This window comes from Gossypium raimondii, chromosome 4 (assembly GCF_025698545.1).
Source record: "Gossypium raimondii isolate GPD5lz chromosome 4, ASM2569854v1, whole genome shotgun sequence".
Classification (NCBI taxonomy): Eukaryota; Viridiplantae; Streptophyta; class Magnoliopsida; order Malvales; family Malvaceae; genus Gossypium; species Gossypium raimondii.
The window spans coordinates 37,909,002-37,927,773 of record NC_068568.1 but is presented as its reverse complement, the minus strand read 5'-3'; the positions used below and the strand labels follow the sequence as shown (position 1 = coordinate 37,927,773).

General features: G+C 30.0%; 1 protein-coding gene and 2 long non-coding RNA genes across 3 annotated transcripts; 2 read left to right on the top strand and 1 right to left on the bottom strand.

The window, feature by feature from the left end:
• Nucleotides 1-11,904: 11,904 nt before the first annotated feature.
• LOC105780690 (transcription factor MYB73) lies at nucleotides 11,905-13,001 on the top strand. The gene has a single exon (XM_012605170.2). It carries the CDS (start codon nucleotides 12,104-12,106, stop codon nucleotides 12,800-12,802), a length of 699 nt encoding a protein of 232 aa, XP_012460624.1. The 5' UTR covers nucleotides 11,905-12,103; the 3' UTR covers nucleotides 12,803-13,001.
• A 500-nt stretch (nucleotides 13,002-13,501) lies between these two features.
• LOC105780692 (uncharacterized) lies at nucleotides 13,502-14,026 on the bottom strand. Its single transcript, XR_001129336.2, has 2 exons — nucleotides 13,836-14,026; nucleotides 13,502-13,762 (listed from the first exon to the last, which is right to left on the bottom strand). It is a non-coding gene; the product is annotated as an uncharacterized LOC105780692 (long non-coding RNA).
• Nucleotides 14,027-14,757: 731 nt separating this feature from the next.
• On the top strand, nucleotides 14,758-16,394 carry LOC105780691 (uncharacterized). Its single transcript, XR_001129335.2, has 3 exons — nucleotides 14,758-14,969; nucleotides 15,757-15,846; nucleotides 15,954-16,394. It is a non-coding gene; the product is annotated as an uncharacterized LOC105780691 (long non-coding RNA).
• Nucleotides 16,395-18,772: the final 2,378 nt, after the last annotated feature.

Here is an 18,772-nt window from a genome sequence, read left to right as displayed (position 1 = left end):
TCGATGAACAATAATTCCCACACAAACTAAGACTTTGATTGGTGATTACGAGCCCTTGAACCCTCCCCTAATTGGCATAAACAAAACACTTCAGAAGAAAGTTAACAAACAGAGACAAATCACTTATCTAAAACTTACTGAACAATCGCAGACAAACGTGGAGCGACACGAGGCAGAGTGGGAAAAGAAAAATCAAGAAGATGAAGGGTGAAATAGAGCAGAAATTCGGCAACAATGAAGAGAAAAATGGCAAGAGGGTGGAGGGATTTTGGGGAAAGTAAAAAAAAAAGGGAAAAAATGAACAAAATATTTGATGACCACCCCAATCCCTTATTTCTCTCCATCAATCTCCCCACTAAATCCACTACTCAGATTTTTAGTCCTTCTCAAACTCTCCTAGACGCATGAGCAAAAATAATGCCCACGCCAAGATTCGAACATAAGACCTCCTTCACACCAACACTCCACTTATTCACCAAACCAGCAAGCCCATTCTGTTAATTATTTTCCAACTTTTACTTAAAATCCTACTGACCAAAGATAGGGCTTATTCATAAAAATACCAAAATTTGCTCAAGTCCTGGCTTAAACTTGAGACCTCCCAAACACACCCAGAACACATAACCACTAAAGCAGACAAATATTTTGTCACACATTCACAATACCCAAAAATAAAATTTTGGGGTTTTACAAATAGAGGTATAGCCATGATGTTCTTAGCTTTTAACTAAATTTTCCAATGAATTTATAAGTCACATACTAATATTTGATGTCTTTGGAAGACAACACAGGCTAATCTTAGATTATTGGTATTAATTTTATTTTTTCAGTTGTAGTTTATCATGAAAAAGAAAATGCTAAAATTTATATTATGGATAACAACACCAAGATTATAAAATTGCTTATTTTTTAGTGAAGAGAAAATAAACATAAATAACATAAATATATATTAAGAATATCACAAATTCTAAAATTATAATATGTTGAAATTTCTTGAAAAAAATGCTAAAATTTCATTGAGACATTTCAACAAACACGAAATAAACATATTATTCTATTACATTAAAATATAATCATTTAGACTCATGCTAACCCCTGCAAAATTTACATATAAGCACAGTTGCGATCAACGATTTTTCCAAACAAATACTTCAGTAAAAGCCGTTTAACTACAAATTACAATAACAAGAATTTTTTAAACATTGACTTGAATCATGATCTACATATGCAAGTTTTAAAGTAACGAAAAAAAATGGAAACAAAAAAGTTCTTGAAGGGTTTTCTTTAGTATATAGGAAATTCACAATTCAATCCATCCATCCCTTTTTAATTGTAAGTTCATTTAGTGGCTATTTTTAGTGTGCTATTATGTTCTAATTCTAAACTCTTTCATCACTTGATTATTAGAAGATATGGGAGAGTTAGATTTGAGAAAATGATATTTTAGTATTAGAATGTTTTTTCTTCCATTGATTTTTCTGCTACTTTTAGGGTTTAATTTTGTTATAATTTTACTTCTGTTATTTTAATAATCTATGTGTCATTCATCTATCATAGTATTGGATATAAATGGAGAAATGAGTTTTAGATTGGAGCCAAATTCGAATGCGATTGTTAATTTGGATAAGAAAGAATTGAGTATTCTAAGGTCCTTGTTTGAAGGCCCTACTAAACCTAAATGGAAGCATACTCAGGATGGAATATTCTTGGTTAGATCAGCCTATTTTCAAGTTCTTGATAGTATGCAATCAAAAAGCGCTAGCACACGCAGCTCGAATGTCCCAAAGAAAATATGGCAATTTCTATGGTCACTAAAGTTACCATAAATGGTGATCATTTTTCATTGAAAAATTCTTAACAGGCTTTACCTTGCAAATCTGAGATACAAAAGAGAAACAAGAGGTATGATCTGATAATCCTACTAATTATTCTAATTTAAAGATATTTGGGTGTCCTACATATGCTCATGTTGATAACGAAAAATTGGAACCAAGATCCATTAAATGTGTTTTTCTTGGTTATAAAGCTAGTGTAAAAAGGTATAAGTTATCGTGTCCTGAAAATAGAAAAGTTGTGATTAGTAGAGATGTTTTTTTTATGAAACTGTTATACTACCTAACTTATCTCTTAAAGACTCTTCCAGTAAAGAACAGCAAAAGCAGGTGGAGCATCAGATTAATCCAAAACCTACAACAGAGTCGACTCCACAAGCCAGTACAGAAATTCAGAATAGAGTTGTTTCTTCACCACAATACTCTATCACCAAAAATAGAACTAGAAGAGAGATTAAACCTCCAAAGAAGTATGCCAAGGCTGATCTAATTGATTATGCTTTAAATATGTCTGAAGATATAGATGCAAACCAAGAGCCATCAAATTATTTTGAGGCGGATAGCTGTGAAGACTCGGAAAAATGGATGTTTGCTATGCAAGAGGAGATGGATCACTCTACAAAAGTAGAACATGAGATCTTGTGAAACTTCCTAAAGGAAAAAAGGTTGTTTATTGTAAATTGGTGTTTAAAAAGAAATAAGGGACTCTAAGAGTTGAAGAACCCAAATATAAAACAATGCTTGTTGCAAAAGGTTACAGTCAAATTCCAAGAGTGGACTTTCCAGATGTACTCTTCCCAGTTGTGAAGCATAGTTCGATTCGAGCTTGGCTTGGTATTGTGGAAGTGCATGATTTAGAGTTTGAGTAGTTAGATGTAAAAACTGCATTTTTGCATGGAGAACTTGAGGAGGATATTTACATGCAACAACCAAAGGGTTTTACAATCTCAAAAAAAAAAAGGACTATGTTTGCTTGCTGAAAAAGTCCCTTTACAGTTTGAAACAGTCACCAAGACAATGGTACAAAAGGTTTGATTCCTTTATGACTTTTCATGATTTTAACAGAAATAGCTTTGACAGTTGTGTTTACTTTAAGAAAAACAGTGATGGTTCTTTTATGTATCTACTCCTCTATGTTGATGACATGTTGATAGCAACGAAAGATAAATGAGAGATAAGAAAAGTCAAAGCCCAGCTTAGTGAAGAATTTGAGATGAAAGATTTGGGACCAGCAAAGAAAATACTTGGTATGGAGATTCTCAGAGATAGAAAAACAAGTAAATTGTACCTAAGTCAAAAGGGGTACATTGAGAAAGTTCTTTGCAGGTTCAGTATGTAGAGTGCTAAGCCTGTTAGTACTCCTTTAGCAGCCCATTTCAGACTTTCATCAGCTTTGTCTCTACAATCAAATGATGAGATTGAGTACATGTCACATGTTCCATATTCTAGTACAGTGGGATCTCTCATGTATGCTATGGTTTGTTCACGTCCAGATTTATCATATGTAGTTAGTGCAATTAGCAAATACATGGTGAATTCCGGTAAAGAACACTGGAAAGAAGTTCAGTGGATTTTAAGATACTTACGAGGTAATATTGATCTTTGCTTACAGCTTGGAAGAACTACAGATTGAGCCATTAGGTATGTTGATGTTGATTTTGCTGGAGACCTTGATAGAAGATCTCTCACAGTTTATGTCTTTATAATTAGAGGTTGTGCAATCAAATGGAAAGCCACTTTACAAACTACAATCGCTTTGTCTACCACTGAAGCTGAGTACATGGCAATTACTGAGGTTTGTAAAGAAGTCATTTGGTTGAAGGGGTTCTTTAGTGAACTCAATGAAGACTTGAAAATCAATACAGTATTTTGTGATAGTCAAAGTGTCATCTTCCTTACAAAAGATCAAATGTTTAATGAGAGAACAAAGCACATTGATGCTTGGTATCATTTTGTTCGTGATATTATTGCTCGTGGTGATATTGTTGTAAGCAAAATTAGTACTCGTGAAAATCCTGCAGATATGATGACTAAGTCATTTCCCATAACCAAGTTTAAGCAATGCTTAGACTTGGTTGGTGTTCATTGTTGAAAAATACCCCTTAAGGAGTTTCATGGAAGAGGTGGAGAACTTGTTCATTGAAAGTTCATGGTGAAGAACTTATTCATTGAAAATTCGTGTCAAGGTGGAGATTGTTAGATTTGAGTGACCCGAATCCTTTTTAAAATAAAATACTGTGGTAAAATAAAATTAAAATAAAATCCATATAGAACTACACTTATTTTATTTTATTTTAGAATAAGGTTTTTTAACCATATTACATTTCATCTATTTGATATTGATTAGAATAAGGTTTTTTAACCATATTACACTTTACTACACTCTTTCTATTAGAATGTGATTTTACAAGCCTATAAACAGATATAGTCTACTCCTCTTGTAAATATTCGAATTCGTCATAGTGAATTATCTTTTCCTCTACCCGTGGTTTTTTTCCCAAAAGGGTTTCCACGTAAAAATTTTTGTATTCTTTATTTTTCTTTCTCTTTTCTTTACGATATATTATCATTATCGACGTTCTATTTTTTCACAGAACTCTTGTATCCGAATTTCACTTTACAATCTCATTAAATTCAACGTGTTAAACAATTAAATATATTAAGAGAGGTTCTCAAAAGTAACTGGCCTTTTTTTTAATAGGAAGTTTTTGATTCTTGCCTTTTCAAATTGCCTTCTTATTTCCATTGTCTACCATCCACGTCATTGCCAACATCTTTGTATATCTACTTGATGTAATCCAAGTGAATTAAACGCTATACTTTAGAAACAAAACAAAAGATTTCAAGTAGTCCATATTATTGTCACATTGGGCTATATATTATCTTCCTTTTAAGTTGATCAATTCACTATTCAAATGAATATCTCATCACATTTGTTTCAAGTTTAATAATTAAAAGAAAATGTCATTGTAATTCTTAAGATAACCCTTGATAAAAGGCATGGCATGATATATTTCACTAATGTTGATTAATTCTCAATCCCTAATCTTAATGAATATCATAATCATGTCACTTCATAATTTGGATATCGCCTTAAATGATTTTATATGCTTTATATAAAGGGTTTAATATGCAATTGTATACATGAATTTGATTTAGTGTAATTTTACACATAGAGTTTTAATTTGATCCAATTCTCACAAATTATTAACATAACTATGGATATAACATCGCTTTATGTTTATATATTGCATAAGAAATAATTTTATTTATCCAATATAAAAAAATTCATGTATTTATTTCTTTAAATATGTATGATTGAATTAAAATTAAAGCTTCATGCATTTGAACCATAATTAAAGTTTAATGTGTATAATTGCATCAAATTAAAGTTCATGTATACAATTGCACATTAAACTAAAATTCATGTATAATTTTGAGATTTATCTTTATATATTTTAATCATATAAATGCACTATCACAATTTCTAAAAAAATTGTACTTAATAAAATCTCAAAGTAGTTTTAGATACACTAATTCAAATGCAAGTCAACATTACTATCATATACATATATACAATAGTATTTCTTGATCATTCGCATACGGAGGGAAAATAATTATTCTTAAGATAGTTTCCTGGAAATGTTTTGCCTTTACAAAATATCGATTTCAGATTCAACAAAATATTTTTTATACAATAATTAAGAATAGTTATTTCCCCTCTGTGTTGAGAACGATCAAGAAATACTATTCCTAGGATACAATACCTTTACTCAAACAGAACAATTCATACTGCACTCCGAATTATTTTAAATCAAAATGAAATCCAGAGGCACACTCAATAGAAAAAAAGAAAGATTCACCCAAAATTTATGAACTCAATTCCATTTTTAATTCTTATATTTAGCACCTAGAGGCCACTTTGAAAAGGCGCAACCTTTCCTTTAGAAAAGTTTATGAATAGTTATGTCTATTTACACAAAGACACCTCTCTTCAATTACATTTCTTTCTTTCTTTTCCATTACATACATACATATTATATATGTATATATATGATTGTTTTAATATTATAAATAATATAAAACTTTAGTAGTATATATGTTTTATTTTAAAATACTTTTTATATATTATATATTATATACAATATATTGGATATCAAGAGTGGGTTGGCAAGTATCTCAATCAATCAAGTAGATTTTAGCCCAAATATAATTGTTGTCAAAATTTGTCAATTCAAAATACAATTTTTAGAATTATCAATGTTACAAGCAATTGGCATTAGTCCAAGCATCGAATGAAAAATGTCTTAAAAATTTTAAAATTTTAAAATTTTAAATCTTTTTCAATTGAGTTGGTGTCCAATTAACCCATAACACTAATTTATGAAAAACTTTATAAGTTATATAGATAATCATATTTGAAAAAAAAAATGAAATTGGCTCACCTAAAGGCAAACGAAACCATTTTAAGTTTGATTTCCAATATGGAGTCAGACAATTTTTTTTTGCTTCCCGAAAACCAACAGGTTACCTCATCATGGCATCAAATTGATTTTGGTCTTAATGGTTTTCCTTTCCATCCTCCACCACTAATGCCATAGCCAGGAAAGGATTTAATGCAAGGCATTTACATGGTTAGTCTTTAACCACTTACTGCCTAACACAATTAAAGCCATACTAATAAATTCTAATTTTGTATCGTACTTTATCCATTATGAGAGATTGAAATCCAATTCAACTTTTAGATAAAATTTAAATTTATCTTTTAAGATTTTTTTTTTACAAAGATTTTAGAATATAAAATAAAAAAATAGGATATTATCTAGAAGATTAGATATTTTAGATAAACATTCTAACCATGAGATATTTGTAAAATCAATGGAAATGATGTTGATATATGTCAACAATTCAACTGCGACTAAACTCTATAAATAGGGGTGGGAGTCTATAAACAAGAGAGTGTGAGAGGTAGCGGTAGAGGAAGAGAAGTGTAGTGTGGTAAGTGTGTGTCATATTGTAATTATAGTGTATTAATAAAAATGTCATCTTCTCTTGTAATTGTAAGTCTTGGTTAAGCCTTAGGTTTCTAAGTACTTAGTGCACTTGGGTTGATTTTAATATATGGTTGGCTCTTTTACCTAAATGATAAATGGTCAGCTCTACCGCTTGAGTATTATAGCGCACTAAGAAATTAGAAAATAAAAAGTTAACCGACTTCAGAGAGTTGGTATAGTATTAGTTGTAGATCCTAAGTCCTCCGTAGTGGGTGTGTTGGGCTTGTCGAGTTTTCAACATGAGATATTATCAATTTCCTAAAAATTTTAACTAAATTTATGTTCACAAATGGAGGTATTTAAATTTTGGTTAAAATTGATTTCTTTTAATTAAATAAAAAATTTTCAAATAATTGATCAATTATTTATTAAAATTTAATTGGTGATAAAAATGAAATTTTGTATCTTTAATTTATTTGTTTTAGTTAAAGTTAGTTAATCAAATTAATCAATTATTATTAACAAGTGATTGAGTGAAATGGTAAGGCACATATTGCACTCCAAAGGGGAAAACCTAAGCTCAAACATTGGAGACAATATTGTTGAGAGGGGCAGCCACGAAGCGCAGAACGTAGGTTCGAACCTTGAATACAATATTGTTGAGAGGAGCAATCACGAACCCCTAATATGATCTAGAAAACAGACATATATAATATCAAAAATTAATCGAGAGGTTCAACAATGCTAGGTGTTTTAATGATTATTAAAGATTTTAAATTTTGATTAGTTTGATTATCGGTAAATTTAGTTCCAAACTAATCGTTCGTTTCCTAAAACTAGTAATATATTAGGTAAAGCTTATGACAACACTAATTCAATACGATAACTATATTCACAAAGAAATCCATAGTAAATTTAGAATTATGATTTGATGAACACAAATCTTCTGCCTTTAAAGTTGTGAATCTCTTTGGCACTTTAATAAAATTACGAGAAGTATTAAATTATAACTATTTTTTTATTTTAATTATAGAAATTTTAAAATTAATAAGAAATAAAAATAAATTGTAATAATAAAATACAAATAAAAATTAAATCATTTATTATAAATATTTAAATGGAAAATATAAATAATTTAATAGATTGAATTTTGGCAACATAATTTTTAAATCTATAACATTAAACTAAAAATTTACTTGTTTTAGTAATTCAAAACTCGAATCAATTGAAAAGATTGCTTTTGGGATATAATGAGTTTATTACGCTCAAAATAAAATAAAAAGCAATATAATGAGTTTTTTTAAATAAAATATTTATAATTTATAAACATTAAAACCATTTGATTCTATCTGAGTTCAAAGAAAATATGAGCTTAAAATATTGAAGCTCGAGCTAATCCGAGCTACAAATAGTCCAAATTTGGAGATAACTAAATTCAGACCTACAATTGGAGATAACTAAATTCAGACCTACAAGGAAAAAAATTTTTAGCTTACTCAAATTTTTCAAAATAATAATAATAATAATTAAGCGTCTTTTTTTTTTACACTCAAGTAAGTATTTGAACTTTAAAAATGTATCAAAAAGGCCCTCAAATTTTAAAAAAAGAAAAAAAGAAATTAAGCTCCTGCTTTTTTTTTCACTCAATTGTGTATTTGAATTGTCAAAATGCATTAAAAAGACCCTTTGATTGTTAACTTTAATAACTGACCGTTAAAGTTAACTGCCCCTAATTTTTTTCAATTAAAGTCACCCCATGTCACAACCACGACATGATATTTGACAAAGAAATTATAAAAAAATCAATAAAATTTATAATTTTTAATAAAATTATAATAATTTATAAATTATAAAAATAATTATAAAAACAATAAAAAATTGTAAAATTTTATAAAAATTATAAAATGCATCAAAAATACCTTTAACCATTAACTTTAATCATTGACCGTTAAAGTTAATGACCCTAGTTTTTTTTTTCAGTTAAAGTCATTACATGTCACAACGTCACGTGACGAAAAATGATAAAAGTTATAGAAAAATTATAAAATGCTTCTTTTGGTACGATGATTTCTATAATTTTTTCAAATTTTATAATATTTTCTATTTTTATACTTTTCTATTTTTCTATTTTTATATTTTATATTTTTATTAATATTTAATATTTTTATAACTTTTATTTATTTTTATTTTTATCTTTTTTGTCACATGTCACGTTGTGAGTGTAACACGTGGTGGCTTTAACTAAAAAATTTAGGGGTGGTTAATTTTAATAGTCAACCGTAAAAGTTAACCGTCAAAGGGCCTTTTTTATTTTGGCAGTTCAAGTATCCAATTGAGTGCAAAAAAAAAAAAAGCAAGGGTTTAATTGTTTGTTTTGAAAAAGTTTGAGGGTCTTTTTCATGCATTTTGAAAGTTTAAGTACTCAATTGAGTGCAGAAAAAAAAACAAGGGCTTAATTACTTTTTTTGAAAAAATTTGAAGACTTTTTACAACCTTAACTCTTGATACTAAATTGTTAGCTTGATAATTCAACTCGAAATCACAAAGAGGGGGTGAATTGGCCTCTTAAAAATTTATGGTTGCTAAGAAAATGATAGAGACAATAAACAGTTCGATTTATAGTGGTTCGGCCCCAATTGCCTACTCAACTACTTTAGCTTTCCACAACTAAGTACTTTTTTTTTTCTAAATTCACTAATTTGATAACCTTTGAGGATAATATTTAACCTTACAAACTCCCTTAAGGTTTCTACCCCAAACCTTAAGACACAAACCCTTTCAAAGAGATACAAAGAAGCAAACAAAAAAAAATAATCCTTAGAAGATCAATGTGTTTGCAAATTAAGCTCAATTACAAATAAGAACATTTGAGCTGATAGAATAACAATGAAACTCACAAGTGTATGAAAGAAAACTATAGAAAATTTTGGCACAAAGGTTGTTTAATTGATCTTTAAGCTTGAGTATTCTCTCTTGTTGTTGTAAGATCTTTGGAAGCTAGTAACACCTAGAAGTTGGAGCTATTTAGCCATGAGTAGCGCTAGTTACGATAGCTTTCAGTTTATATCCCTAATTGAATAGAGCTGTTGGGGATGTGAAAATCAATGCATTTAATTCACCTGCAATAGCGAGTATCAATACCAGATAAAATGGTATTGATGATTTTTGCATTAAATGCAAAATTCAGTGACCACTGGAGTTGAAATATCGATATCAGACAAATTTTATCGATACCATATGAAAGGTATCGATATCGGATCTATACTTGGTTGAATTTGTGAAAAACAGAATGTCAATTTGGTGTCATTTTTCAAAGGGGTATGGGTACTTTTAGGCTTGGAGCTATTTTGACTTGTTTTAAAAATAGTTTAACAAATTGAAAGAGTTATTACTTGATTAAAATTATTTTAACTTGATTTTAACGTTGATTCAAAAATTTTCTAAGAGTTTTAAAGTAAAGATTGAAAATTTTATCTCTTAGATTTCATTTGAGAAATTATTTTGTCAATTTTGTTCAACTTTAATTTTTATTCAAAACATTTTAATTTGTTATATCAAAATTTATTATTAAATAAAGCTTAGTTTAACATAAATGAGCATATAACTCTTTTCAACAAAAATCAGTTTCAATATTGCTTGTTTTAACTTTTTAAATATTTACTAGTATTTTCCTCCATCTATTCAAGGTGACAAATTGAAAGTTTTGGGTAGACCCCGATCTAACTATCTTTAGACTTGAATTATTTAAGTTTAAATTATCACAGGCTTGAATCAATTCGTCTTAAGTATTCTTGGGCTCGGGTTTTCTTTGAAACAAATTTTTATTGAAATCAAAATTTCATGTAATTAGATTTTTAGAGAATCTATTTAGGTAAGATTTAAATTATTTTGATATTTTATAAATTATAAATATTTTATTTCAAACTTAATATACTCATTATATTCCAAAAAAAACCAATCTTTTCCATTGATGTGAGTTTTGTATTAATAAAAAATTAGTTTTAATTTAATTTTGTAGATTTAATCTTATCAAAATTCAATACATTAGATTATTTATATTTTTATAAATTAAAATATATAAGATGAGTTGATTTAAATTTTTTATTTCTTATTACAATTTATAATTTTTATTGCTTATCAAATTGAATTCTTTTACAATTAATATAAAATTGAAAAGATAAATTCAAATTTAATCAAAGTTTAGAAGATATAAAATGAAAAAAAGAAAGTATACAAAGGGCACGGGAAGGGGGGGGGGGGCGCTTGGGGCAAAGGATTTGTATTCTGATTTGATGAAGTAAATCACCCCATTGAAGCCATCCATACCAAGTCCACCTAGGTGCCCACCATGCATCTACATTTCAGCTTTTATTTCATTTTCTTCGAAGAAGCAATCAATTTTAATACCAACCATTAGAAAGTAGATTATGGTAATGGTGGGTGAAAATAAATAGGTTATAAATCTAATTATTTTAACTTTAATTTTTTTAACTAGCTCATCATTATATATCTTTTCGTGTTATCTAACTCAACACATCAATTTTCACACACCATTACCATAATCTTCAAATAAAACAACTGAAAAATATTATTTAAAAATTATTAAATACTCTTATTTTAAAATGTAATTAATATTTTCATCTTACAGTATTTTTTATAATTTTAAATAAAATAACTAAAATATTATTTAAAAATCAAATAGAAGATTAACAAATTTATATAATAAAAAATGATTGCCACACTACTAATAATTTTATTAATATATTTTTAATATAAAATATTTTCTTTCATCTTTGTGATAAAATCTAATTTATATATATATATATATATATATTCTTTTCGTATAAAGAAAGCACTCAAAATAATTTAAAATAAGAGAGAGATTTATTTCAAATATTCAAAAAAAGAGGCAGTTATAACTTCTTTTCCACTTCCAAACCAACTCTACGTCTGTATCCATGAAAACAACCAACTCAACTGAATGAACTGAATTATTAACTCCTTTTAGAAAACCAATTTATTTATTATTTTAAATACAAGAGAGAAACTGAAACAAACGCGCTTAAACCAAGCCCCAAAGTCGTTATTTCAACGGAGCGGTTTTACGGCTCACACCACCAATAACCTCTCCAAAACCGTTTAAAATTAAAACCCCTATATCTTTTTTTTCCCCCGGAAAGATCACAATTCGATTTTATTTTTTTATATTAACTTGATTTGATTTTAGATTTTAGATTTTGGGTTTTGGGGTTTTCTTTTTTCTTTTCATCGCTGAAGATGATCAATGGTGGTGATCGTGTGAAAGGTTCATGGAGCCCACAAGAGGATGCTAACCTGATCAAGCTAGTGGAACAGCATGGTCCCAGGAACTGGTCCATGATAAGCTCCTCGATCCCTGGAAGATCCGGCAAGTCTTGCCGGCTGCGGTGGTGCAACCAACTCAGTCCCGCCGTGCAACACCGTCCTTTCACGGCTGCGGAGGATGCTGTTATTATACAAGCGCATGCGGTTCATGGGAATAAATGGGCTACAATTGCTAGGTTGTTGCCTGGACGTACTGATAACGCTATAAAAAATCATTGGAACTCGACTTTGCGTCGGAAACGAGAAACCGAGTTGTCGTCCGGGTCTTCGGAGTCCAACTCTGGGGATAAACGGCCCAGCCAGGATGCATCCGAGTCTGAGTCGGGGAATAAAAAGCAGTGCTTAGGATTGGTGTTGCATGAGCAGGAGCAGGAGCATGAGAATGTAGGGATGTTGGAACCTAAGACGTTGCTGACGCTGTCCCCACCGGGAGAGAACATGGAGGAGGAGGCAGTGGTGGTGGTGGTGAAAAGTGAGGAAAGCGGAGAGGAGAAACAGAGAGCGGTGGTGGATGAAACAGCTTGCTTGCTGAGCATCATGCAACGTATGATTAAAGAGGAGGTTAGGAGTTACATTGATAAAATAATAGCTGATCAAAATCCATTAAAATGAATGTTACAAAACCACCCATCTCTCGCTCTCTCTTAATTTGCTTTCCCGTTTTCTCTTAAGTTTATATTTTTTTAGTTTGTAATGCAATAACTTAGAACACCTATGGAAATCATTAGTTTTGGGCCGTTTAACTATTTCTCTCATTTTGTTAGCCAAAACATCAGAAATTGAAGAGGTTCGAAATTAGTTTTATCTCAAATTAAGCATTATTAGCTACAACAGGGTAAGATGGGTAAGAAGATGAACACGAAAACCCCATGTTTATGACACGTTTGACATGACTAGAACAATGGTCATTTCCCGTAATTAAGCTGATGGAGTTTATTATTGGATTGCCTTTGGATCTGATTGATGCCAACTTTGGAGCTAAATAATCAGTGTCTCAAGCAGCGCATGCATTGTTGCAAAATCTCTCAGGCACTCATGATTTCCAATTACCACAAATTTCAAACCCTGGAGGAGCTTACCATCTTAAACTATACAAAAAGGGAGGGCTCTTTTTTGTTCAAATCTATTTAACAAGTAATTGCAACCCCCACAATATAAAATATGACACAAATACACGAATATAGTTCGTTGTGGCTTCTGGCAGAGCCAAACATATCAACAAAAATGAACTCTAGCTCTCTCAAGAGTCAAGATCCTCTTTATGCTACAGGTCTTAAATTCGAGCTTGCGTTTCACAAGCGCTCAGCAGAATGTATCAAAATCCACATTAATAAAAGCTTCACCAATAGTCAAATCTAAGCAAAAGACTAGCACCCATTAAAAATTAAGTTAACATCGGAAGATGAAAATGGTTCAACAAAAATACAAAACTAAACCACTAATACTTCAAACCAAAAAGTATTCATCAAACAACAGAAAATTCTAAGAGCTCTAAATACGATTAAACTACTTAGATCTTTGTCTCATCTTTCTTCTTTTCCTCTTCAACCTCCTCGTACGCTTCTTCTTCCACTGAAATAACCCAAATCAACATTTCAATCTAGCACAATAAGAAAATAACAGCTCAAAATTTTGAAGCATATACCTTGGCTCTCATGGTTAAAAGGCTTCCGAATTCGTATCCTTGTGCATTCAATCTCTCAGGTTTGATGTTCTTCTACAGAGACTGCGGCGAGGCCGGGTGTAGGCCAAAATTCTTGCTTTCAGCTTTTATATAATAAGCGCACATTGCTAAAAGGCCTCTAAGCTTGTATAATTGGGTTTAGCTACGTTCTGGTCCAATTTAAACCCAGATGAATAAACTAGGAGCATGCTTGGTTGGCTGTAATACCAATGTATTACAGTTCAATTCAGTGGGCCCATCACTAAATCATTGTTGGTTGTAATAAGCTATTACGGCCGTATTCTATACGGGCTTATTCAGGGCAAAAATATTGTTTATCATTCGGTGGTCTCCCCTAGATTGATGATTCAGGGAATGGGTGGGTAGGAAATTAACTGAAGCTTTCAATTTTACCTTCACTATTATCCTTTCTTTTTCACGTTTAAAATAGAGGTGTTAATGGGTCGGGCTGGGCTGGGTTCATAAAAAATTTCGGCTCGCGTCCTAGCCCGGGCCTAGCCCGAAATATGGGCCTGAAATTTTGTCTAGACCCGGCCCAGGAAAAAATCCTAAGCCCGAGCCTGACCCTGGCTTATTTTTTTAATAAACACCAAAAATTTATTTTAAAAATAAAAAAAATAAAAAATGTATTTTAAAAATATTTTAAAATTAAAATTAAAAAATAAAAATATTTATTATATTTGGGCCGGGCCAAAAAAGTGGTGCCCTGAGGCTCGGCCCATTTTCTAAACGGGCCTCTTTTTTTTCCCAAACCCATATTTCGGGCCTATATTTTTATTCAAACCATCCCATATTTCAGACTGATCGTCGGGTCGAGCCGGGCCGGGCCGCCCGGCCCATGAACACCTCTAGTTTAAAATCTTTTCCTTTCTTTTTCATGCTTCTTCCTTCCACTGTAATATCAACAAATTCCCAACTTATCAATTTAAACCTTTTTTTAATCCCATTTCCTCCGAACCCAATCTGCATTTTCTCTTCTTCTTCAACTCTTTTTCTCTTCAATATATTGACAAAATTGAAATTCTTAATAGCTTAACCCACTGAAAAAAAAGAAGTGAAGCGTTTTTCGGGTCGTCTCGCTGGATCTAAGAACTGGTAAGTTTTAATTCGGACCCAAATTTCAAATGCCCTAGACCTGTACAGGTTTTAAGAGGAAAATGAAAGGGGGATTTCAGATAAAACTCTCTTTCGCCTTCTATACGTTCACTATCTAATTAATTTCCAGGAAGGGTTTCTATTTTGCATTTTCGGGTTTGCTTCTTTTGCTGGGTATTTTATTTTTTTTGTCTTGGTTCTGGTTTTAATGCCCTTTGGCTTGCTTAGAAACTCCGTTTGGTGTCTGCTAACTTAAACTTACTATCATTTTGGATTCACATGATCTTCGTTTTAGTTTAGTGTATGGTATGGCGTCGAACTATGTAATTTTAGCTGAAGTTGTTAATGCTTTAATGGGCTTTGTGTGCTTAAAACAGTAATTTGTTCGCTGTAAACTATTGATTCTAAACTCTGTTGATCTTTCTAAGGTTTGATATGTATAATACTTTTTTACTATATGTTTCATTTATACCATTGATTGCATCTACAGAATTGATGTTTCATAGTATACATGTTTCCTGGTGTTGGAATCTTGAGTGTTCATTTATACCATTGATTGCATCTGATTTTTTTTTTTTAATTTCCACTGGTTCAGCTAATTTCTTCTAAGAATGGCTGTAGCCAAAATGCAGAGAACAGAATAGTAAAACAAGGGTATTTAGTTGCTTTTATTTTACCACTAACTCTACTTAATTTCATAATATCTAACCAAGGGCATTTAGTTACTTTTATTTTAGTTTGTGCAATCCATAGGTCTGATGTAGAGTTTTAACTTCATTTTTCCAAGGGTATTTAGTTACTATCCTTGTCGGAAAGGGTGCGACTTGTGGAGTTTCTACATAATGTGCTTAATCTAAAGACCCTTATTCTAGATCTGGTATGAATAATTCTCTAAGTGTTCTTATTCATTTATCAATAATTACATCAAAAATTGCAGCATACAAACCAACTAACATTACTTTTTAATTTTGTATGGGAGTTTAGGCTGATGGTGAAGAAGGATTGAGGTCACCACTTACTTTTTTGTTTATCACTTCATGTCAAGGAGACCAAAATTTCTGGAGTTGATGAAAGCAAATATGCGTTTGAAATGATTTGTTATTTCTTGAACCATGCAATGGTTTTAGAGAAGCTCATATTAAGAATGATTAACCTGCTTGAAAAAGATGAATTGTGTATCTTGAAAAAAACTATTGAGGTTACCAATGAATTCAAAGAAATGTGAAGTTGTCGTACACTAGTATTTCTTATGTTATGGTTGGAACTGTTCAATATCTCTATAGGTTTGGTTTTGTGTAGCACTTTTGAGAAATTAAATGCCATATGGTGTTATGGTTAGAATTGTTCATTGTCTGCTATTTGTGTATTTGGTTTATGTAACAGGTTAAAACAGTTTGTTGAATGTAGTGGGTTTGATTTTCAGTATCCCGTTTTGTTGGGTTCAGATACAAGCAGCTGCTTTGCATGATAATAGGATCATTATTGTGGTTTTGATTTTTCCTCTGTCATTGATATTCAACGTTTCACTCGATCATAAAAACATCATATTATGTTTGGTTTTTTGATCATTTTGTAATCATGGAACACCATTGATGTATAATGAGCCACATTGGAATGGTATCCCAAATCATAGAGCAACAGCGCTTACTTTTGGATTCTTTGGTACATTGTTTATCAGCAGATTGAACATTCACATCTTACCCTACAATGGTGTAATCAAATCCATTCAAATGAATGTCAATGATGCTAAAATCATTGTAATTCAGTGGAAGTTCATAACAAAGATTAATTTCTTGTCGGCTGTGTTTGCTCTTCTTAGATTTTTTTCACCCGTAATAATCATTGATTCCAGGGATGTTTGTATCATTTAGTATAATTTTTTTTTTTTGGTGATAAGAAAACATAACATAGAATCACATAATACTAAACCAAAACCCTTCTTGGAGGTTGTTCAAGCAATTGTAAAGCGTATTCATTGCTACGAGCCATTTTCGTAAGATAATTCGCAACTGGATGTAAAATATTATGTTTGCATAATCTACAAGATAATTCGCAAGTAAATGTATGGACATTATATTTGGATGTAAAATATAATTTTCAAGTTATTTATTATTTTTAATCTTTGACTTTTTAGTTTAGAAGATAATTCAATTGTTTGTTTCGCAAATGATATTTTAGCACATTAAATATGCATTGCGTTTAAAAATCATAAAGTAGGTTATATATTATTTTTAATATTATATATTATGATTTTTATTAATTCATATTTTAAAAATAATTATATTAAGAATGTTATTAAATTATATATTATTTTATTAAATTATATTTAATAATAATTATGTTAAAATATTATTAAATTATATCATTATTTTTAGTAAATTATATTTAGTAATAATCTTATTAAAATTTAATAAAATAACAATAATCATCTAACTAAAAAATTCTACTAAGGGTAATTTGGTCATTTAAGTCCTTTTCCTTATGCTATTACAACATTCATTCCATTTAACCAAACACAAGAACACTATTACAGTTTTATTCCATTCCATTGAATCAAACAATTGAATTATTGATTACAGTTCTATTCCATTGCAGCTATATTCCATTACAGCCCTATTCCATTCACCCCAACCAAGTGTGCCCTAGATTTCCGAATTCATCACTATTGTGGGTGAGATTTTTCATTTTTGTATTATTATATATTAGAATAAATAATAAACTAAAAATCTTGTGAACCTTTTAAGTGAAACTGCCTAATATATGGACTAAATTGATTTATGTAATAGGAAATGGACTAACTTGATACAATCTCTATAATAAAGGGATTTCACAAGTACTTCCACCCAAACTTTTATGTAGTGATTTTATCTATAATATATAATCTATATTATATATATATATATATATATACGAGTTTAGTAAAACTTTTGAATGGATGAGAATATCTTTTATTTTCACCATATTATTAATTTACATTTAAAATAATTATAATATTTAATTTAGAATTATTAGTTAAAAATCACGTAAAATAAAAGTGATAATTATACATTTAAAAAATTATAATTTACATTTAAAAATAATTATAATTTAATATAAAAGTATGGTAATTACATATATAAAAATAATATAATTTAATTTGCAATTATTATTTAAAAATTTGATATAAAAACTTTTACTAATTTTAAAATAGAATTAATAGATTCAAAATAAAATGAGATAACAAAACAAATAGGTAATATGTTATGAATTGAAAGTGAATGAGAATTGTTATTTGAAAGCTTGGTAACATATGCTCATGTAGATTGTCAATTGAAATTGTGCATGAACGTGATATATGAGACATGATTGATGAAATGAATTGGTCGAATTTAGATCATGTATTGATTGTGTTCATATATGTTATACATGTATTCATATGAATTTGTCAATTAAGATATGCCATGAAAATTGGTACTTGAGACATGAATGATGCAATTGAAATTGTTGGTAATTAGAACATGTTTGAATGCAATCTTAGTATATTATATTTATCGTATTATTGTCTTGAATCATGAAAGTACTACTGAGCTTTATCGCTCAGCGTACAATTTATTTATTCCATGTGTAGATATTAGTAGATCTCGAAGACTCGAACAACATCTAATTCTCAACTCTCGACTTAACAATATTTGTATAGTTCCATTATGATTTCAATATATGGCATGTACTAAAGGTTGAGTTGATTTTATAATGTAAATGGTCATTTGGGAACCTTGAATTGGTAAATGTCATTTTGAAGCTTAAGCATATGAATAGTTAAATAT